Source organism: Argentina anserina, chromosome 6 (genome assembly GCF_933775445.1).
Source record: "Argentina anserina chromosome 6, drPotAnse1.1, whole genome shotgun sequence".
Lineage (NCBI taxonomy): Eukaryota > Viridiplantae > Streptophyta > Magnoliopsida > Rosales > Rosaceae > Argentina > Argentina anserina.
Window position 1 is genome coordinate 35,953,890 of NC_065877.1, and position 21,778 is coordinate 35,975,667.

The 21,778-nt window shown below is 38.7% G+C and overlaps 3 protein-coding genes across 4 annotated transcripts; 1 reads left to right on the forward strand and 2 right to left on the reverse strand.

Moving 5' to 3' along the window:
- The first annotated feature begins 3,062 nt into the window (after window positions 1–3,062).
- LOC126797825 (DEAD-box ATP-dependent RNA helicase 46) lies at window positions 3,063–9,075 on the forward strand. The gene is made up of 9 exons (XM_050524554.1): window positions 3,063–3,212; window positions 3,970–4,301; window positions 4,427–4,579; window positions 5,314–5,382; window positions 5,925–6,194; window positions 6,804–7,154; window positions 7,392–7,669; window positions 8,089–8,409; window positions 8,544–9,075. The coding sequence occupies exons 2-9, from the start codon at window positions 3,987–3,989 to the stop codon at window positions 8,749–8,751; spliced, it is 1,965 nt and encodes a 654-aa protein (XP_050380511.1). The 5' UTR covers window positions 3,063–3,212; window positions 3,970–3,986; the 3' UTR covers window positions 8,752–9,075.
- A 7,543-nt stretch (window positions 9,076–16,618) lies between these two features.
- LOC126797874 (phosphoenolpyruvate/phosphate translocator 2, chloroplastic-like) lies at window positions 16,619–19,636 on the reverse strand. Of its 2 annotated transcripts, none has more exons than XM_050524617.1 (9): window positions 19,072–19,636; window positions 18,547–18,669; window positions 18,294–18,446; window positions 17,996–18,081; window positions 17,697–17,781; window positions 17,390–17,509; window positions 17,203–17,280; window positions 16,987–17,116; window positions 16,619–16,906 (listed from the first exon to the last, which is right to left on the reverse strand). In XM_050524617.1, the coding sequence occupies exons 1-9, from the start codon at window positions 19,462–19,464 to the stop codon at window positions 16,830–16,832; spliced, it is 1,245 nt and encodes a 414-aa protein (XP_050380574.1). In that variant the 5' UTR covers window positions 19,465–19,636; the 3' UTR covers window positions 16,619–16,829. The 2 variants fall into 2 exon arrangements, with proteins under 2 accessions (XP_050380574.1, XP_050380575.1); XM_050524618.1 differs by having other exon boundaries at window positions 16,620–16,906; window positions 17,390–17,510; window positions 17,701–17,781.
- Window positions 19,637–19,748: 112 nt separating this feature from the next.
- LOC126797876 (uncharacterized) lies at window positions 19,749–21,626 on the reverse strand. The gene is made up of 5 exons (XM_050524619.1): window positions 21,579–21,626; window positions 20,800–21,252; window positions 20,335–20,579; window positions 19,969–20,211; window positions 19,749–19,884 (listed from the first exon to the last, which is right to left on the reverse strand). Exons 2-4 carry the CDS (start codon window positions 21,240–21,242, stop codon window positions 19,970–19,972), a joined length of 930 nt encoding a protein of 309 aa, XP_050380576.1. The 5' UTR covers window positions 21,243–21,252; window positions 21,579–21,626; the 3' UTR covers window positions 19,749–19,884; window position 19,969.
- Between the last annotated feature and the right edge of the window lie 152 nt (window positions 21,627–21,778).

Genomic DNA, 21,778 nt, shown 5'->3' on the forward strand with positions numbered 1-21,778 from the left:
AATTAGGTAAGAGAACATGTTTATCTATTTTTACTTGAAAATTGATAATCGATCTCAGTAACGGCTCAAAGACTTATATTGTGGGAACGAGCTCTTAGATTTGATCTTTCATTTGTTATCGCCAATGATTAAAAAAAAAACAGGAACCAAGAGCTTTTGGGTTGATTGATAGGGTCATTATAGGTTCACTCTATATATCGGTACCAAATAAGATAAGAAAGCTTATAAGAATCATACAATAATTTGGTAAAGCACATGATGTCCCGCCTCCACCACCGGTCATTCCTCCACGTCCCATCGTCCCGGCTGTTGTTCCTGCATCGGCCTTCCCAGCTCCAGCTGCTGCTGTTCCAAGAAAAAAAAGGTATCAAGCATTTGTTTAAGCATGGCGTATTTGTGTCATCTAAGAAGGAGAAGAAGTTTTATTGTGAGAACTGTGAACGGAGCATGGATGAAATCGATTGGGATGAACACACTGAGGTTTGTCAAGGCGAAGATTGAGTTATCTTTTCCCCAAGTTTTTTTTTTTAAGAATCGATAATTGAGTTATATATTAATGTATGAACGTAAAATGAACATGAAACACATTTAGACCTTCAAAACAATAGAACCATGCGAGCCAAATAAGTAATACACATCTAACTCTATGCTACTAAACCATCAATGAGAACACACAAAGTAACAAATAATCTAGAGCTAGAAACAATTGTGAGTCTCCTCATTTATTATCATGGGCGGACCTACGTTGAGTTGTGAGTGGACTCAAGTCCACCTGAAAGTTTTTGTATAATTATTGTAACATGTCAATATAGACCATAATGAATGCGCAACATGCTTGGTTTAGTATTTTTGATTTATAAATTGTCCACCCGAGTTCGATTCTCATCCACTGCAATTCATTTTTTTTTCTTCTACTTCTTTTTATGTGGATTTATTCTTCTAAATATTTTTTTTCATTACATTCTCTCAATGGAAATGGGCTCAAAATTAAAATTGGACTCAAAAACTCAAAGATTGTATGGTTTGGATGTTTTTATAGGCTTACAAATATTTTTAGTCTAATATTTGACATAATGAGTCTAATATACAAAAAAATTTCTTATCACTTCAATTAGGAGAAAAATTTCAAGTCCACCCTAACTTAGAATCTTTGGTCCGCCACTGCTTATTATCCAACCAGGGTAATCCTGCTCAGAGGAGATCACTTACCAAGATCTACAAAGTCCACCCTACGTCAAGGGGGACTCCCAACCGGGACCACATGCAAAACCTCGCCGGGGTCATCTTTGCCAAACTCCTTGTCGGGGCAAGACCCAACCTCCTTCGATGCCTCGTCAATAACCACAACATCAAACAAGACCCAAAATAGGCTAGAGTCGAACACCACCCTCACGTCGTCGTTGCCCACGATGTCTCGCTCAGCTTGGGGAGTCGCCATCTTAGCAAAACCCAAAGCCCACTTCCAATCATACCACTGAACCATCATAGCCTTCATTAAAGAAATCTTGAAGCTGACATTGCGGCACAAAAGCCTTCGACTCGAGCCACCACCACGGTGTAAGGCCATCAAGATCCCCCAAAATTGATCCGACCCAAACCATGGGAGATCTATTAATATCTCCTCCATAGCCGAAGCAAGAGAAGAAAAAAGAAACGGCCGCAACTGCCTCGATGCCCAATGCCACCAAGAGAAGTTGTTGCTAATTCCATTGCCTTTCCAAGATCCACCACTGCCGCCATCAGATAGAAGAAGTGTTAGGGTAAAAATGAGAGAAAAAAGGCGGCTCATCTCAATCAATAGTCTCTTAGTAATTATTAGTTGTTTGATTGTGTTCTTGGAGGTTGAAGATTGAGTTAACTTTTCTATAAAAAAAACATGATGTAAGAAATAATGGACTCTCATGCCTTTAATTTTTCGTGTTTAATTTTTATGATTAAATTTAGTTTAGTACTCTTGAGGTTTGGGGGATGTTGTTTTTATTCAAAATTTTAATTTCAATAGAATATTCCATAGACTCTCTAGTTTTGAATTGCTCATTCTCCGTCCAAATAGGAAGTTAACTTAGATAATGTGACTCATTTTAAGCTAAATTGGGATAGATTTTTTAGTGATATCGTAGTACTACGTGGCAATGCCTAGTGGTCTACCATTTCAAATCACAATTTGACACACAAGATTTTAATAAGAATTTTTATATTTTGAATTTCTTTCTAAAACTATACACCATATACTCTAATACCCTAAACCCTACACTTTACACTCTAATACCCTAAATTCTAAACTCTAAACTCTAAACTCGAATTTTTGGTGTAATAAATACACGTGTCGAAATAACAAGTATGGATTACCATTATGCATTGTCATGTGGTACTATGATAACATATAAAAATTTCTCCTAAATTGGACGTTAACTTAGTCAATTGTATGCATTATATCATAAAATTATCATTTTAGCCATTAAAATGGGTCTTATTGTCAAAGTTAACGTAAAAAATGGACGGAAAAATGAACTGAAGGATATTAGAGAGCTCAAGGTGTAGTTTGATGAAACTGAATTTAATCATTTAGTCAATTACACTAGTCACTCACACATATTCTGCATGTGTAAATTATTTATTTTTAGAAAATTAGAGAAAAAAGAATTCGGTTGATTTTACAGAAAAATTGTTGGTTATAAAGAGTATAATAGAAGAGAAAATAGTGATTTAGGATGAGTTTTTTATTTTCATAATTAATAATTTTTTTATAATTATCTGATTTGTCTTCATGATTTTATTTGTTCACAATTTTTTTTAACCTATCAAAGACTTTTTAATAAAATAATTTTATTTTAGTTAGCAAGCAAAGTATGAGTTATTAGAGTATAGATTATAATTTGGTTCCGAAGCTGATATTTTCTTCCAAAGGTCTACGAAAGCGACACAAACAAAATTTTAGCAAAACAATTACCCCTTAAAAAAAAAACCATTTACCAGAGTACTTTGGTGAAAGTAAATTGGTTAAAAACATTTACTATAAATACACCACTGGCTCCTCAGAGGAGTCTCTCTCTCTCTTCTCTCTTCTCTCTTCTCTCTCTACGCTTCTCACCCACCGGAAGCGTAAGCTCTACTTTTTTCTAGGGCAGAGAGAGAGAGAGACACACCACCACGCCACACCTGAACCACTCAGATCTATTTACCGCCTTTTCTACCCAAAAAGTCGCCGTCAGGTTCGTTTTTTCCTTCCCTCGCCGTCTTCCCTAGATCTCCCAGATCTGAAATCGTGTCCATTTCGTTTCTCTTAGGTCTCTTGATGGCTTCGATTGAGTTCGTTTTAGGGTTTCTGCTTCTCCGATGATTTGTTAAGCCTGTTTAGCTCGGAAAGCCGAGGTTTTTAGTATCTGATTGCATGCTTGATTGTGTTGTTGGCAAAAGCTGCTTGCTTTTGTGTTTTTAGGGTTCGCACCGAGCTTGGTAGCTTAGGGAAATTAGAAGAAGCTATGAGGGTGCTTATTACTTTGTGCTTTTGTGAGGAAAGGAGCTTTTTTTTTTATGGAAAGGACAAAACTTGGGAGGCTTTGCTTGTTTTCGAAAAGCTCTGTTTGTGTTTTAATGTGTCTAATTGTTTGGCTGTATTGCTTTTATAGGCTGTTGTGTGTTGCATCTGTTTGCTTTGGAGTCTCCCAAAACTGTGGAGAGGTTTCGTTATCGCTTTCTTGGACATTGATCGGTGTGAGCCTTGTTGTTGCTTTAGTTTTTTTTGTATATCAGCTGTTTGGTAGTCTCGAGGTTGCTTATAGTTCGGTGGTTTTGATGAAACTAACTAGGTTTAGCTTTGTATGTTCTAAGCATTTGTATCACTTTGTATGATGTTTGCTACATTGGTTGGAAGGTGGAGATGTGTTCTTCGTAGTCTGGTTCTTTGGTATCAGTAGTTGATGCATGGGTGAACGGGTTTTTAATTATGTTTTCCTTTGCATGTTGTAGGATAGCGTTTACTTGCAATGGCTGCCACTGCAACTGCCTCTGCTGGTCCTCGTTACGCTCCAGAGGACCCAACTCTCCCGAAACCATGGAAGGGATTGGTTGATGGTAAAACTGGGTATCTTTACTTTTGGAACCCGGAGACAAATGTGACCCAATATGATAGGCCTGCAAGCTCAGCTCCTCCACCAAAGGCTTCTCCTGCACAGTATATAAGTTCTTCAGTTCAAGTTCAACCATCATCACAAGGACAACGTCGGGATGAGGGAGATGATCGATATGGCAGGGGCAGCAATGTGGGATCAAAATTTGAGCCAGGGCCCAGGAATGTGCAGGTAATTGCAGTCACTTGATGCAGTTTCAAATGTATATGCCCTCACATGCAGTTGCGTTTTTCTGAAACCTTCAAATGTATATTTTGCTCATATGGGAACTAATATTTTCCTTATTCATGCATTAGACTGCAAGAAGTGCTCCGGTTTCTTCCAACAATGGTCCAAGTGGGTCATTTAGTGCACATGGAGGATCTCTTACTAGGGAAAACGGACCATCAGACACTGGAAGTGGTTTGTCTGCTGAGGCTTATTGTCGCCGGCATGAAATATCTGTCATTGTGAGTATCAAGAGTTTTTTCAATAGGTGTGCTATGAAATTTTCATGGTAGATATTGGTGCATTATCTTTTGCTTCCCCCCACCCCAAGGTGTCTTTCAGTTTTTTGTAGACAAAAATTTTCTATTGGGTTTTTTTTTCTTTCTGAAAGCTGAATTGAGTGGTCTCCCTTCTATAAAAGATGGTAGTCATCATGCACATGCCTTATTACTCGTATCTGGAGTTGGTGGCCTTAGTAGTATTAAACATGAAGCTTTATGAACTTTCTTTCAATATATTATTTACTGTATGGCCAATGTTTCTTTACATTAGATTTATTGTCATTGGAGTCTACAGTAACAGACATGCACAAGTTAATCTGGTTTGTTTAGTTTTATACGGAGGTGCCATTTTTTCAATATTCTCTAGCTTGTGATGTTCACTTTTTTCCTTGTTACCTGCCATCATATGGTTCAAAGTTTCTGTTTGAAGTAACTGACAAAGTATTTTGTTCTCTCTTTTAATAATTTATTTTCTGTACGGCCAATGTTTTCTTTTTTTATTAGATTTATTGTCATTGGAGTCTACAGTAACAGACAAGCACAAGTCAATCTTGTTTTTGTTTTGTTTTATATGGAGGTGTCATTTATTCAATATTCTCTAGCTTGTAATGTTCACTTTTGCCCTTGTTACCTGCCATTATGTGGTTCAAAGTTTCTATCTAAATTAACTGACAAAGTCTTTTGTTGCCTCTTAGGGTAATAATGTGCCCCCACCACTCATTACCTTTGAAGCTACTGGCTTCCCATCTGAGATTCTTAGAGAGGTATGGGCTTATGCTTTTGTTCTTGTTGTCTTCCATTTTTAGCCAACACTCGTAGCCAGTAACTGTTGTAAGTAACCCAAGTTGAGTCGTGCTTTGTGCAAAATTATGTGATTGCTGAAGGTCCAATAATGGGTTTCAGACTCATGTTAATTCTATTGCCATCTGTACTTTTTGTCGCAGGTGCGATATTTGCTCCCAGGAGGAGCCAATGTCGTACGCTGCGCTGCCCTCTTGTGGGGGCTTGCATTTTATTTGGAGCGCCCTTTTATGGTGGACCAATTTTTGTGAAGGGCTTACCGAATCACCCAAGTTTGTGGCTGCAACTGCTGTTGGTGATGATTCAGTCTGCCACTGTATGAATGAAAGAAGAGGCCTCCTCCTGCTCCAGCTTGCTGATGCAAGCTTTGGCCATCAGATATGGGGGTTGCTTCTTCTGCCATTCAACTCCTCTATAAGCCCAAAAAAATGAAAAATGAAAAAATTCAGAAATGTCTACTCCTGTACTTCTCTGCTTTAAGGATACTGAAATTTTGCCTTTTCAGGTACAAAGTGCTGGGTTCTCTGCCCCAACTCCAATTCAAGCTCAGTCATGGCCGGTTGCTCTTCAAAGTAGGGACATTGTGGCCATTGCCAAAACAGGGTCAGGGAAGACCTTGGGGTACTTGCTTCCTGGATTCATGCATCTCAAGCGCACCCATAATGACCCTCGGATGGGTCCGACTGTGTTGGTGCTGTCACCAACAAGGGAGCTGGCAACTCAGATTCAAGATGAAGCAATGAAGTTTGGGAAGTCTTCAAGAATCGCTGTCGTGGTATGTACATGTTGTCCCTTTAGGCAGATGTCTTGCTATTAATATACTGATAGCATATCATTGCTTGTATAAAATATAGTTATATAGTTTTTGTAATTATAGTGTATTCGAACCTATTGCGGCCACTAATTTTTTTTTTTGGGTATTAATATTAATGATCTGTCATAGCTGGAGAACTGTGGGTTCACTGGGTTGGTACTACCGTGAAACTATTGTATTTATCCAACATTTGTCAACCCAACTCCTTTAATGGGTGTTTTATTTATTATTTTGTACAAGTTGAATAAACTTTGATTGGTCATGTAGCCATTTTGTTCAGTGTAACACGTGGCCGTGGTCCGTTGGTTTAATTGAATTCATAGTAAATATGTGAGTTTGTACTACCTGCCAACTCATTACAGCTGAAGTCCCAAAAAGTACTTGTATATTATCTATACACTCAAATTGTTAGCGGTTATTGGTTGATATTTGCACCCCCCCCCCCAAATTATTTGTTACTAAAATCATTTTTCTTTTTCTATGTATTTGCAGCACCAGTCCTTGGTTGTTAGTTAGATATATTGTTTAGACTTCATGTATGTTAACAATGATTTTTTGTTTGTTTTACAGTGTTTGTATGGAGGAGCGCCAAAGGGACCACAGTTGAGAGAAGTTGACAGAGGGACAGATGTTGTGGTTGCCACTCCTGGTCGCCTAAATGACATTCTAGAAATGAAAAGAATCAGTCTCCATCAAGTTTCTTACCTAGTGTTGGATGAGGCTGATCGTATGCTAGACATGGGTTTTGAACCTCAAATTAGGAAGATTGTGAATGAGATACCTTCTTGCCGCCAGACCTTAATGTATACCGCAACATGGCCCAAGGAGGTTAGGAAGATTGCATCAGACCTGCTGGTCAACCCCGTTCAGGTGAACATTGGCAATGTTGATGAACTCGTCGCGAATAAGTCAATCACACAGGTACTTGAACTAGACATTATCCAAATCCCTAGGTAGTCTCATGTTTGCTATGTTTCCTTACAAGGATCTTAGTGAAGGTGTAGGGTTTTACTTTTAAGTACGAAAACAATTCTGAACTTGTTTGATTTTCCTCCAAAATTAAGGAGTAATTTAAAATTTTGGTTTAGCATTATATGGGCATGTGTGTGTGTGTGCACATATTCTTTTAATGTAGTCCGTTATTATTATGTCCTACAGCATGTTGAAGTACTGGCGTCCATGGAGAAGCACAGACGATTGGAACAGATATTGCGATCTCAAGAGCCGGGGTCCAAGATAATTATATTTTGCTCAACCAAAAAGATGTGTGATCAACTTTCTCGCAACCTGACCCGTCAGTTTGGAGCTGCTGCAATTCATGGTGACAAATCTCAGACTGAGAGAGATCATGTCCTGAGTCAATTTCGCACTGGAAGGACACCAATTCTTGTAGCAACTGATGTTGCAGCTCGAGGATTGGATGTTAAGGACATAAGGTTCGCACTCTCCCATGTAGAAATCTAAAGAAATGGTGAACCTGTGGTTTGGTTTGTGATTCATTTAATTGCATATTAGGTTTTTGGTTGTGGCCGGCGATGTCTAGTACTCTGGATCCCAGTCAAAAAGAAAAAAGATTCCCTTATTGAAGGATAAAATTGTCAAGCTTAATTAGAAGTTCAAAACACATGGGTTTGAGCCTTTGGCGCATTATCTAATTAGGGAATCAAATTCATTTGCATTGCATGTCTAACTGGTATTGTGTTGAGAATAGTTTACCAAACTGCTTCTGTTTCAAAGAGTATTATCCCACTCTTCTGCTTACTGTGCATATCCATTTGATGCTCCTGGCTGATTTTTTTTATTACCTTGTGTTTCTTCAAGAAATTGATGGTTAAAATTGCAATATATGCTACAGGGTGGTTATCAATTATGACTTTCCTACTGGAGTGGAGGATTATGTTCACAGGATTGGAAGAACTGGAAGGGCAGGTGCCACTGGGTTGGCTTATACATTCTTTGGTGATCAGGATGCAAAATATGCTGCGGAACTCATCAAGGTTTTGGAAGGAGCCAACCAGCGTGTTCCCCAAGAAGTTCGTGATTTGGCTTCACGTGGTGGTGGGATGAACAGGTTCAGACGTTGGGGCTCTGGGTCTGGTGGTCGTGATGGTGGACGAAGTGATTCAAGCTACGGTGGAAGGGGCGGTGGGTTTGGGTCTTCTTTCTCTTCGGGCAGGTAATGTGCTATATCGTATTGATTTTTTTTTTGTGGGATCTGATTGAAGATGATCTTGTCATGTCACATCATGTGATGTCGTTTCCCATTTGGAACATTTCATGTGATACCTTATGCATTGTTGTATGCTACAGATATGACCGTGCTCCAAATAACAGTTATGATGACAAGGGGTCTGCTTGGAGCAACAAAGGTTTTACTCGGGAGCGCAGTCGTAGTCCTGAAAGGTTTAACAAGGCTCCGCCAACAGCTGTTGGGTCTGGAGGTTGGAGTTTTCACAAAGCGATGATGGAACAACGTGGACGGTCATCACCGGAGAAAGGCATGATGCCACAAAACTGAGGATTTGGATTGTTGTTTCATGTCCCTGTAGTGCCTTCATTTTTGTTTCGACAGTGTTGTAACTGTGGAAGTAGGGCAAGCTTTACAAGAGCAACCAGGATGTGGCAGTTACTATCTTTGATTATTGAGGTGGGCTGAAAAGCTTGATTAAACTCCTTTTAAGTTATCCTAACTTGCTGGAACTCTTCTTCCTCCTTCCCTCTGTTTTTCCTCTCCTGGCCTCTATTTTTGTGGGTAGATAAGAAAGGGCAAAAAGCTGTAGGTACCGGTAGCTTGTGTTTAAATGTAATGGCCTTATAGTTCTATGAAAAACAGTTTTATAGTTCATGAGCACATTTGTCATCTGATTCTAGTTTGGTTGATGTGTTGGTTTCAAAAAAGTGTTGTAACTTGTCCAAAAGTAGTAGAGGTGTGCAACTATACTCAGCATATCTTTGTTGAGCAAGATATTCTCCAAAGTAAATTAGGGTATGCAACTATAGTCGCATTTCTTTGTTGAGCAAGATATGATAGCTCAACCGTACATATTAGCCATGGAAGCAGATTTTTCTCCTCCTAGACACTAGACACTAGAGGTAACTGCTTGTCTACGTTTATTGTTTCTGTATGATTGCTTGATAAGCTGATAAGGAGAAAGAAATTATAGAATGTGTTGATCAGTTGCCTCGATCATTCATTTTTATGTGAGAATGACCTGGTGAGGCAATTTGCCAAGTAATAGAAGTTTGAGGGCGAACCCTCTCTTTTAGGTCCAAAGCAAAATGAACACTGAGGTGCAAATTGATCATATATAGGTGCATGGCATTAAAAGTGATTTTTTTTTGTTTATGGCAAGAACAAATCTCTGTTGTAGTTCATACTCCCATTAAGAAAAAAGGGTAAGAACATATAATTATAAACACCAATAAATCTGTAACTAAAGGTGTTTGTAAGTACCAGGTAGAAGGTGCAACAAGTCTTTATCTAAGGCGTTAAACAGACGATTTAAGTAACTAAAATCAGAACTTACTACCCTAGCTTTTAGCCGCACATGTACTTACATCAAGTAACCACATTAACACTAATCATACTAGTTAATGACAACACAGCAAATATTAGCTGGGGAATAATTATCAAATTTATTACCCTTATATGCATTTCAAAGTCCCATATATTCTTTTCTATAATTGCTTTCCAATTCCAGATAGACTTTTACTTGAGTAAATGACTACTTTGAATCTCTAACTATGTTCAGATAGATAAGTGAAATAGAATATTGATGCAAAAGTAATGGCTTGGTTTTTTAATCACACTGTAACTGTAAATTTGAAAAATCCGAAGTTAAATTTGGAAATACCTTAATTATTAGGAAATAAATATAACTAATATAGACAGTAATTCAATTAGATAGCAATTTAGGGAAGGAATTAATTTAGCTTCAAAATCAGCTTCATTAACCTGAATTGCACACAACTTGTAGGAGACAATTCAACAATCTCATTTTACAGGTTATATTTCAACTCTTTCTGCCGAGAGGACAAAATATTTGGTTACAAGTTACAACAAAACTCGCCCATGGAATTACTTGTTTGCCCTAACCCGGCCTAATCCTTGATTCTTGAGCACTGGCTTTTCTGTAAATTTATTTTCAACACACATATTTGGTTGAATTGATAAATTGTAATATTTGGTTGTTTGCAATAATTACAATTCAGTTGGAGCCAATCAAGAGAAGCATCCATATATGGTCAAATATATGCCAAATTTTTGGTCCTTCCTGAGGAAAGATTCCACTTTCTATATAGCAAATTACATTGGAAAGCTTTTTATTCATGCACCAACCCCTGAGAAAAATTATCTGGCACTTTCCTAAGTAGTAATTAAAACTTGGGGGATAACTTTGACTGAGAAAATTAAGTTATAATAAAAAAGAATCAAAACTAAAAAGAAATATAGTTGAGGAGTAGGTAATTCCTTATTGAAGTTCACCATTTTTTTTGTTAATATTGAGGTGGAACTGTTGAAGTTTATTATTGCTAAGATACAACTTGAAAGTAATCTAAATGAGGTGGAAATGTGTTTCCTCTTGGTTGAAATTTCAGAGAGATACTCCATTGATGTGTCCTTAGTAATTAATTAAGGGAGTGAAGTTTTGCACATCTTATATACAATCACATCCTCTCACTCAAATTTTAACAGATGTGGAATGTAAATAATTGTTTATTACCATCTTTCACTCATTAAACCTTAAGCGTGAAATTAGGTAAATATCTAATAGGGTAGAAATATGTCAAGTAAATTTTGCTATTACTATCAATCAAACCTTAGTCATCTACTTGCAAGTAATGCATATGACATTCTCTTTGCAAGCTAATCACTTCATAACGCAGTAAAATCAAAATTACCGTGACAAGCATTGCTACCTTAGCTATAATAAGGTCACAAAAATGTCCACCATGTGTCACTGAACCCTAGCTGAGTTTTCCTAAAGATGCAAGATCCTATCTATAATTCTATATACATTTCTCTTTTACTCTCATTTTTACCTTAAAAAATGACAAAGATCAAAATGAGAAGAAAATTTACCAAGAGAGAAGCTCAACAGTCATTGTGAGGAGCAAATATCAGCCGTCGGATTTCTCATGGGCTGGTGGTGGGTCCCAAGATGCACTAAGATAGAGCCTTGCTTTGTTGCTCTCTCCCTTGATAAAAACCCCCTCATTTACACACCTCAAGCACATTAACCCACCCTTCCTTTTCTTCCCTGCCTTGAGAGCTCCTAATTTTCTTTCTCCCTCCTCTGCTATCTCTTTCAATTCTTCCTCTACTTGCATGGATTTGCAAGAAGCAGAGGGTCTTCCTTTCCTTTCCATCCTCTTCTCCGGGATGAATCCGGAGCCTCCCCCGGAGAATCTCTCCCTGAATTCCGGTTTTTTCAAACCGCCCTCACCTCGTGGTGATCACTACAGGCCAAACAGTACTCTCTTTAACAACCCCTGTCACTTTCAGAACCATGACAGGAGAACTGATCTAAATTACTCCAATCGATACCGCCATACCTCTCCTTTCCTCGGTGGTAACCATTTCGGTGGTGCCTCCGTCGAGGGCTCTTCATCGAACCCCTTCTCCCAGGTTGATCTCCCGACCATCGAAGGATTCAATTCTTTTGATGCATGTTACAACCAGGCTGGTCATCACAACCAGCAATCAAACGATGTCAATGTTTTCCCTTATGCATCAACGGCATCTGTTTCATTTGCTGACAGCCAGAAGGGCGTCATGCATGGCGGGTGGGGTGACTACGATGACGCTCCACTCCAGCGTCACCAAGACCGCCACAACCACCACTATCAGATGCCCTCAGAGCAGCCGTTGCCTGAGACTGCACAAGAGTCTAGCTGTGTAGTCCAGCTTCCGCCCCTCATCAATTACCAGGATCAAACCGAATCATCAGCTGCATCTGGGGTTATGTTGCCAGCAGCTGATGAATACTCTTGTAACATCACCTCTATGGAAATTGATCAGCTTCGCAGGAAGAAGCGACATTACATGAACAAAGACAGTAATCAGGACGACGAGAAGCTTGTAAAAGGCCAGTGGAGTGAAGCAGAGGACAGGTCGATCCACTGTGTGATTGTTTGGTTTAGAATTGAATTTTGATCACTAATATCAACTTGAATTTTATTTCTTTGAAGAAGTTACTCTGATGTCTGTAATTTTCTGTGAATGATCGATAAAGAATTCATTAATCTGTATTTATAATTTGATTAGTACTGATGTAGTTTTTCTTCAATTTGCAGTCTGTTGATGAAGCTGGTGAAGATGTATGGGATTAAGAAGTGGTCTCAAATTGCTAAGGCGCTGAATGGCCGCGTGGGAAAGCAGTGCAGAGAAAGATGGCACAATCACCTGCGCCCTGACATTAAGGTTTTGTTCTCTCACACCGGCCACTTCCATACATAGATAATATGATATACACTTTTTTTTACATACAATTAGATTAATCTGGTTAATTTGATCTTGCAAATTGGCCATCAAATCATATAATAAAGATATATTAAATCTGCTGTGCCTTTGCACCTATTTAGTTATATATTTATGTGAAATTATTAATAGTTTATTAGTTTTAGACGCGTCATAAAATACATAAAATCTTACCATACCATTCTTTTTTTCCGTTTATTCAAACATTTGGCATGTCATTCATTTGTCAATTATCTGGCTACTCAGAAAAATGTACAAGCGTTACAAAGTTTGCTAGATTAGATTTATATAATTTAAAATGGTATACAATTAAGCGTGACATGTCACGAGTTTACCAAACTAGATTTTCTTAGTTGGTGAACAGTCTCGTTCACATGGTCAGTAGCTGACCGTGTAATTCATGTTCAACCACTATTGGATATAAATCCAAGGGTTGAAAACAAAATAACTTAATTTTAAAAAGATTCTCCTCACCCTTGAATTTACATTCAATGGTGGTTGAACATGAATTATACAGTCAGCTACTGAACGTGTGAACGAGATTGAGTTGGTGAATTGCTGTGTCCCCGTCCGAGAAATCGGATTCCTCTCGGATTTGGATCATCCGGTTATCATTTTCATAATAATACAAGAACACCTAATTTGGATGTAGTGTATATCATTATTTTTCTTTCCTTTGCCCTATTAATTTGCTTAACCTTGAATTGTATAAGTAAGTAAAATAATTTAGTTCTTTCTATTGGAATCATTATGCTCTAATTATCTAACATAAACTACATTTTACACACACACACAGCCCTAGTCTGTACAATCAAACACTACATGGTTATGAAATGTCCTTGTTTAATAGTTTGATTTTCATATTTTCGAACAAAGTTGACTACTTAATTTGCATAAAGTATAAAACCCTAGCTAGAGTTTTAGGACGTTAAGAATAATTATAAAACCCTAGCTAGGATGTTGAGAATTATATGCATGCAGTAAGTAGGTACGTAAAGTACGTGCATTGTTTTTTGTAGTAACGTGCCCATGCAGATCTTGATTGTCCGAGTAACGTAGCTATCTAGCTAAAATTTACATATTTACTAAGTGTGTTACTATTTCGTGCGGGCATTAATTGTTAACCGATCTTTACAGAAAGAAATGTGGAGCGAAGAAGAGGACAAGATACTTATAGAGGCGCATATGGAGATCGGAAACCGGTGGGCCGAGATCGCCAAGAGGCTTCCTGGACGGACCGAGAACACTATCAAGAACCACTGGAACGCCACCAAGAGAAAGCAATACATCAAGAGAAGACCGAGTTCCAGTATCAACCTGAACACCAGAGGCTCATCCTCAACAAGCCCCGTTGTGAATGAGAGCATCCTCCTGTCCAAGTACATCAAGAGTGTGGATAAATCCTCGGCCGCTGCTTCGGCTGAAAGGAAGAAGGCCACGGCTGCTGCTGGGGTGTACGGTGAGCAATCAATATTGCAATTTCAACCTGAGTCTGATGACGTCTATCGTCCCCGGTACGAAAAGAAGAGGGGCAAGGCTACTGCAGTGGTTCTTGGTGAGCAATCATGCCTGCACGACTTACCTGACTCCGAGGTCTATCGTCCTCAGTTCGAGTCCAAGTACATCAAAAAGTGCAATAGGGATTCAACCTCTCCTTCGGCTGAAAGGAAGAAGGGCAAGGCTACTGCAGTGATGCACGGTCAATCAAGACGTCTCCATGATTTACCTGACTCTGAGGTTTACCGTCCCCAGTTCGAGTCCAGCCCCTACGGATGGTTGGCTACGGTGGCAGATGCTGTTTGGAATGCGAAGAGCCAGCAGGATAACTCCAGCATGGCGGCGACTATGGAGAGCAGCAGCTCTTATATCTCTTCAGAAAGAACCTCGTATCCTGAGTATAACGGGTTTGGCAATGGCAGCCGTACTAGTCTCTCTTTGAACGGTCTTATGCAGGAGCATGCTCGCTCGAAGAAACCAGATGTAGATTTGATGGAGATGATGAATGCAAAGCGCCCTTAAGCTTTATCGGGGGAGCGATTGAGGATTCCTGCTGGGTGGTCTGGTGTGTTTGCCTAGCTAGCTAGCTAGTGTTGTTTTATGGTGCAATATTTAGTAGTACACAGCGTCCAAGAGGTAGCTAGAGATCTGGGACTAGAATAAAAGAGTTGTAGTATGTGAGCCTGCAAGAACTGGCTTCTGTTTCTGTGTGTTTGTGTTTGGTAAAAGAGTGTTATATCTAATTAGAAGCGCTTCAGGACTCTTCTCGCATGTATAAGCTATCAGCTTGTGTCGATCTCATTGGGTTACCGTTGCTCCGTTTGCTACTTTATTACATGCATGAACTAATATATGTTACTGCGCTGTTATATATGCAGACGGGCAACGTAAAAAAGAGGAAACAAACTTGAGCGTATACAAAAATACGAGAAAACTCGAACAAGTTCACGATGATCATATGACTCCGACTTTCCACTAGAGAGTTGCATTCCCAAATCCCAATAGAAGAACATGCATGGAAAGGTTCTTTCTTTGGCTTTTATCACTAATTCACTGAAAAGTAACGTATGTCCGGTGTAAAATCTAAATACATAAATGAAATTAATTATACATGATTGTAATACTAGTGACCAAAAGAACAATTATATCACTACCAATTAAATCGTACGTCAGATAAAAGGATTTAAGCAATAGCTAGACAAGCTTACACAAACATGAGAACATGCATGCATTGATAGAAGTCATAGAATGAGACTCGGAATAGTTTATATATTGAGATATGTACGTTTAATGTTTACTTTGTTAACATAAATTTTCTAGAGCAAGTATGCGCATGCCATTTAGAACTTGTTGCAATTGACGGAACCAGTCATATTGCTATGAAATTGAATGACAAATAACCGACAAGTATCCATCAATTTGATGTAGAACTAATTTTCTCTTCCTGGGGGACTAAAAGTCATGACGTTTAGTTTCCTCGCGGCCGAGCATGAACTACGTACAGTTGGTAGTTTATAGTTATTTTGTATTTTCTTCCCACAGAAACTTAATTATTATGAACTATAATACTGTTACATGACGTGAAGCACAAATACACATCAAATAGTCAAATACTATAAACTTCTGACATTTGAGATCGATCATTTAACGACACGATAACTCTCGTCTTTAATGTGTAACATCTAATTAAACAAATCTCATTGCTTGGATGTATACTGTAAATCATTGGACAATTCAATTTAAATGGCTCGAGCATTTATAGTTTCATTTTTAATAAATACTTTATGCAGTTGGTTAGAAATTCTCAGACCATGCAAGATCGATCCTTAAAATTATTAGCTTCCTGACCTAACCTATCCTTTTATCGATTTCTTTCAAATTTCTGAGCTCTCAATCATTATCTGGGGTGTGAACTGATCGGAGTCACTTCCGTCACCCCACTAGGCCACTACTAATAGTCTAATATTGTTCAAGGCCTTAATATGTTCTTTTCCACCTTACGACTTCATCCCAAGATTGCTCCACAAGTTGGCAATATTCAGTGCTGAAATCATTGAAGGAGCTAGAGTTCGGAGCCATCAAGAAGATCCACTGTGGTAAGGAAGCGATTATAGCTCATGAAGCACAAGACTTGACGGGGTTGGCAAAGATATATAACTTCGTGTACGTACAAGTATGTATAGTCTGATCGACGGAGATCGACGGTATATCGAACTTGAGAAAAATCTCTTATGAGATACTACCACACCAAGGGCGAGGTTGAGATCAGAGGCAAAGAGCTGCTGGCTGTCAACAGTTAAGAACAGCCTTTCGGGTAATGCTGATGCACACAACCGATCGAGGTTTTTCTTAACAGTTTTTGTTCATCTTCTCTATATACGAGGCTATGATTAAACATAGATCTCAATTAAAAAGGAAAATTCTACTTTTCAGATTACGTATGTAGTGCAGCTACATCTCCCTGAACTCGTGACACATTATGTTATCCATGCAACTAAGTTGCTACGTACTGATGCAGCTAGTGGCACCAACTTCCCTCATATCTTTCATACAAGATGATGAATGATGAGCACAGAAATAATGCATCTGTATCATTTCATGATTTTCTGTCACTCAACTCAAGCATCCTTGGGCTTTGGCTTAATTCTTTTGGCTCTTGAATAAAAGAAGACTCCAGCAAGAGCCATAGCAGTTCCTGAAATAAAATCAGTACCAATTAAGAACTCTGCACACTATATATGCCTGTGGTTAAGCTTACGAGTTAAAGGAGCTCACCGAGGGAGTTTATAGGTGAGACCGGTGTTTGGAAGAAGATGACTGAGGAGATTATGACCACCACTCGCTTTACACAGTTTCCAACTGCGTGCGTGACTGGTGATACCATCTGCAGTATCATATATGAGACCTGCATACACAAAAATGAAAAATAAATAACGATTCGTAGAACAGAGAAAATGCAACTTCACGTAAAAAGAATACGAGTCGTGTCACCTGCTGGTAAGTGTGAAAGCAGAAACCCGCCAGAAGTGATCTCACACACAACTCTTTTATGTTCAAGCCTTGGTTTGCCTGAAAAGTATAACAAAACAACAAAACAAAAAGGATCAATAGTATTGAGCCAAAAGTAATCCTTTTCTGTTAGAAATACATAGGATTAGTACTTTATGGTGTTACTCACAGCAGATTGCAGGTATGAAGGACTAAATTTAACGCCTTCCAAGAGAATAGCAGAAGGAAGCAACAGTAAGAAGGAAATGATGGTTATCACTGAGAAGAGATTGATATTGTCCAAAGATTCCTGGTACAAACAAACAAAGTAAAGGCTTGTCATAAAAAATGTCATTTCCTGGTATGTAATTTATGAAAATTCAGTAGAAGTTTTATGAAAATTGAAAGATTATCATCTTCCATACTGGCTAATAGCTCATGGGTTGAGCTTTTATGGTTTCAAAGAATTCTGTAAATGAAGAATAACAAGCTTTTACCTCTTTCTTCACCATGAACTTTTTGCTGAGTACATTGCGTGACTGGTTAGTGATATTAGAAGCCATTGCACTACCAAAGCCAATCCTGTTTCGAAAGGAATGCATAATCACTGGTAAGTTGTAAGAAGAAGTGGCATTTGCATACACGAGTCTCTTGTCATTAGATTAGAAAACCAGTACATATAGAACTAGTTTCTTTATAGTTAGCAAGAGCTAACATTCCAGTCGATTGTGCATAATATGGGTTCCAGTGAAAAGGTATTAAGTTTTGATGAGAGACAAGTGGAATCGTCTGTTACCAATTAAAAGAGGCCTCCGTGAAGGATGCCAATGCAACTCCACCTACGATTGGTACAAGAGAAGAAATCACCCAGATAGTTGGCATCTGTGTGCACAGCATGATAAAAAAACTGAAAGTCAAATCACTCCATCATCAATAACATACATAGATTTTCAACTGTATAATGACCGTAGTATGCAACTACCTCCTTATATTGTGAAGTGCTTACGCTTTATAAATCACTCAAGTAGGGAGGAATCGAGTTTATATGTATCTTTTCAAACCAATAACATGGAGGGATCAATTAAAATGGTTACCTCTGCAAGCAAGAGGGCTGAGAACAGTACGGTGAAGAAGGGCTCCATAGATTTAATCGTGTGAGTGAATGAAACAGCAACTCTACCGAGACTGATGTTGGTCAGTAGGTTTCCCATCGTATGCGCCACAGCCAGTGGTAGAATTGCTGCAAGCTGCCAAGTCAAAATATGTTTAGTAACTCTCATACTGATTAAGCAAAAGTGGTCACACAGTATGGATCATACTGTTTTAGTATATAGAGAGCAACAGTACCTGTGAGCGAGTGAGCTTTGGTCTGGGGTGGAGGTTTAGAACCCACATCAGGATGATCATGACAGTCCCACAGCCAAACTGGAAGGCTGTAACCGTGGCTGGAAATGGATAGACTTTCAGAACCTATATATCAACAACCTCTCATCTTTAAATATTAGCTTTTTTTCACTCGCCGAAAGTTAATCATCTTTTATAGCTACTGCTGTGTTTGTGTTAGGAAATGGATTTGCCTTACTAGTTTCAAGTGACAAACTAATTTGAGTGGAAGTTTTTATGAGGAAACTGTGGTGAAAATAAAACCCAAAGTACTTAGATGCTAATGGGTTTCTTATGCGTGTTTCGAACACAGGCCCTGTGTCAATGACTATGGGGTACCAAAAAGTTCTATGAAATTGAAGGTGGAAAAAAAGTGATGCAATAAATTCATCTGTGTATCATAAACTAAGTACAGTAAAAATGCAGATTAGAACAAGAATTGACAATCCAAAATGGGAGATCAGATGTATAAAGAAAGAGGTAATGAACCTGTTTGTTGTAGATGTTGAAGTATATGTTCAAAAGGTACCAAATACAAAACATGGCACCGAGCTGCAAAGTTCGAGCCAATCCACTTGGTTCTGAAGCCTCCCCAGCACTCTCCGGCCCTGGAGCAGCAGGCTGAGCAGCCTTGACCTTCAAACTATCACATCTCCGATTTGAGGCAAGGAAGGAGGCATGGTTTTCAGCATTGTAAGAGGAAGAATAAGATGAAAATGTGCCAAAAGCTGTTTGGCTGTAAAGTCCTTGAACATAGCTGTTATGATGACTTTGTGGAAAAGAAGTCGAGGCTGAAAGTTGAGAGAGTTTACAGATCGCGATTTTATGTGGAGGTTTTAGAAATGGGGTGGAAGGAGACAGAGCAATCGCACTGCTCTGCATCTTTTGAGAATGTAAAGCAAGCAAGGAGCGGAAAGAAGCTGAAGTTTCAAGTTCTAACGTTGCATAAGTACAAAACTGAAAAGGACCACTTGTTACGTTTGGAGTCTCAAAACGCAGCAGCTAAATGAATGGATGACATGGACTTGGCATTCTGTGTTCTAAATTAGCTTGGACAAATATGTGGCATTTAGTGCTTAAATTTTGAGGCTGATTTCTTAGCTTCTGCAGATAAATCTTCCAGAATCCACAAATTAGATTCTCATTTTATTTATTTTTTTCATCTATTAGAATTAGAATATTACATTGGGTGACTAAGATATTAAACTAGAAGCACTGTTCATTCAAAACTTTCTGATCAATGATCAAAAGAATTCCACTTACAACAACAAAAGGTTATCCCAACTTCTTTGGGGAATTTCCCTGGCAAACAGAAGTAATTAAATATAATACTCAGAGTCAAGAATCAAGATCTCATAACTAAATAGGCTAAATCAAAATGCATACTTTATGAGAGGCATTTGAGTCTTGCAAACGTCAAATAGCCAGTGTGGCCTTTGGCCTCACTACAAGGCCTAGCCATGACCATGGGAGCACCTGTAGTTTTGGGCTCATTACTTCCTTCACTTGGTCGCTGCCGCCTCTTACATGGTCGAGATCCAACAGAACCACTTTCCTGAACCTGGAAGCCATCCATTTTCCCTTCTCGAACTTCATATGTGCGAAGGAGTATCTCAAATGTCCTTATATCTACACACAAGCAGAGATGCCGATTCCAATTACTTAGATTTATTTCAGAGTAACAGGAAGTGAAGTCCACTTAAAAGAAACACAGGATGTACAACATAAATAACATTACTACATCAAGCTAACCTGTAAATTTTGATCTCAAAGTCTCCGATGCTCGTTGGACCTGCTCAATGCATGGGGAAAAGGAGCATACAACTCCATCTTGTTTTAACATCTTCTCAACTGAAGGGATGGCTAGCCAGGGTTGGGGAAGGTCTAGGAAGACCGAATCTGCCCTTCCAGAAAACTCATCTGGAAAACCTTCACCCTGAATATCTCTAACTCCTACTGTCACCATGTTGCTTATCCCTGTCTTCTCAAAGTCCTCCCTATATAATCAAAGATAATTTCAGCATATCAAGACATCTAACAGGTAATGCAAACCTTCTTCAAACAGCTAAACAAATTCTTCTATGTTATGGTTTCATCTAAAACAAAATCTGCAAGAGATTTATACACAAGCTACTCAATTTACTCAATCTCAAAATAATGAATGCCAGCAAGCAACAAACAGATAGTGAACAAAAGAAGAGATCATAAAATCTTTACCTAGCTGAGGCCGCCCTTTGCTCATGAAAATCGAATGTATACACATGACCCTTAGGAGCCACAGCCCTAGCAAGCGACGTCGTCAAAGACCCACTCCCAGTCCCCGACTCAAGAACAACACAACCCGGAACAATCTCCAAGAACATGATCACAAAACTAATATCAGCAATATAAAGAATCTGAGTCCTGTGGCTCAGAACCAAAGTCCAAAGCTCGGGGGTCGGAGCCAACAAGTAAACAAAGCCACCTTTGCTGCTGAAAACCTTGGACCCAAATTGCTTCCCTATCCAATCCGAATGCTTAAACACGCCGAATCGATTCTCCAGTGCTGAACCATCACACACTTTAACAGCCTTCATGTTGTCATGTCTCTCATACACAATAACCAAATCCCCATCTTGAATACACCTAGTGAAAGATAACTTCTTTTCAATAGGCAACATCCTCAAAAATCTGAAACAAGCAGAAAAAATTATTCAATTAAATTCTAAGCATAAACAGCTGCTCATAAGTCATAACTATTAGACCCCTCAAATTCAGCATTATACATAAAAAAAAGTCAACAGCTTTATACTGATTCTGCTTGTTTATCAATAACCCAAGTTCACATTCAACAAAGAAAAGCTGGCATTACTAGTTAAACGCTTAAACCCTAAGAACTACAATCACAGAGCTAAAAAGGACAGACCTTTCAGAATAGAAACAAATCAAACAAATAAATAAACCAATTGTAAGTATAAAGATATAATCTTTGAATTGAAACTGCAAATTGGACTCACCTTTTCAGATGCTTAAACCCTAAAAACGAAGAAGAAGAAGAAAAAAGAAAGGAAAATTTGAGCACTGAAGAAAAGGAAGGAAGAAGCAGAAACCTTTTTATAGAGCGGGACAAGGTTTTTGGGCCGTTTAGTCGGGTCGACGAGGAAGGCCCAAAAGCCCAATGTTCTAATCTGCTGACTTTTATAGTCAAAACTTTTGG

Excerpts from the sequence above, each read along its gene's own strand:
- LOC126797874 (XM_050524617.1), bottom strand. The coding sequence starts at position 19,464 with ATGCAGAGCAGTGCGATTGCTCTGTCTCCTTCCACCCCATTTCTAAAA. Across the intron at positions 18,670-19,071 it reads TCAACATCTACAACAAACAG|GTTCTGAAAGTCTATCCATT; the intron begins GTTCATTACCTC and ends GTTGATATATAG. Across the intron at positions 17,281-17,389 it reads CTTCATACCTGCAATCTGCT|GCAAACCAAGGCTTGAACAT; the intron begins GTGAGTAACACC and ends TATACTTTTCAG.
- LOC126797876 (XM_050524619.1), bottom strand. The coding sequence starts at position 21,242 with ATGTTGCCTATTGAAAAGAAGTTATCTTTCACTAGGTGTATTCAAGAT. Across the intron at positions 20,580-20,799 it reads CAAAGGGCGGCCTCAGCTAG|GGAGGACTTTGAGAAGACAG; the intron begins GTAAAGATTTTA and ends TTGATTATATAG. Across the intron at positions 20,212-20,334 it reads TTTGAGATCAAAATTTACAG|ATATAAGGACATTTGAGATA; the intron begins GTTAGCTTGATG and ends GCTTGTGTGTAG.
- LOC126797825 (XM_050524554.1), top strand. The coding sequence starts at position 3,987 with ATGGCTGCCACTGCAACTGCCTCTGCTGGTCCTCGTTACGCTCCAGAG. Across the intron at positions 5,383-5,924 it reads CATCTGAGATTCTTAGAGAG|GTACAAAGTGCTGGGTTCTC; the intron begins GTATGGGCTTAT and ends TTGCCTTTTCAG. Across the intron at positions 8,410-8,543 it reads TCTTCTTTCTCTTCGGGCAG|ATATGACCGTGCTCCAAATA; the intron begins GTAATGTGCTAT and ends TGTATGCTACAG.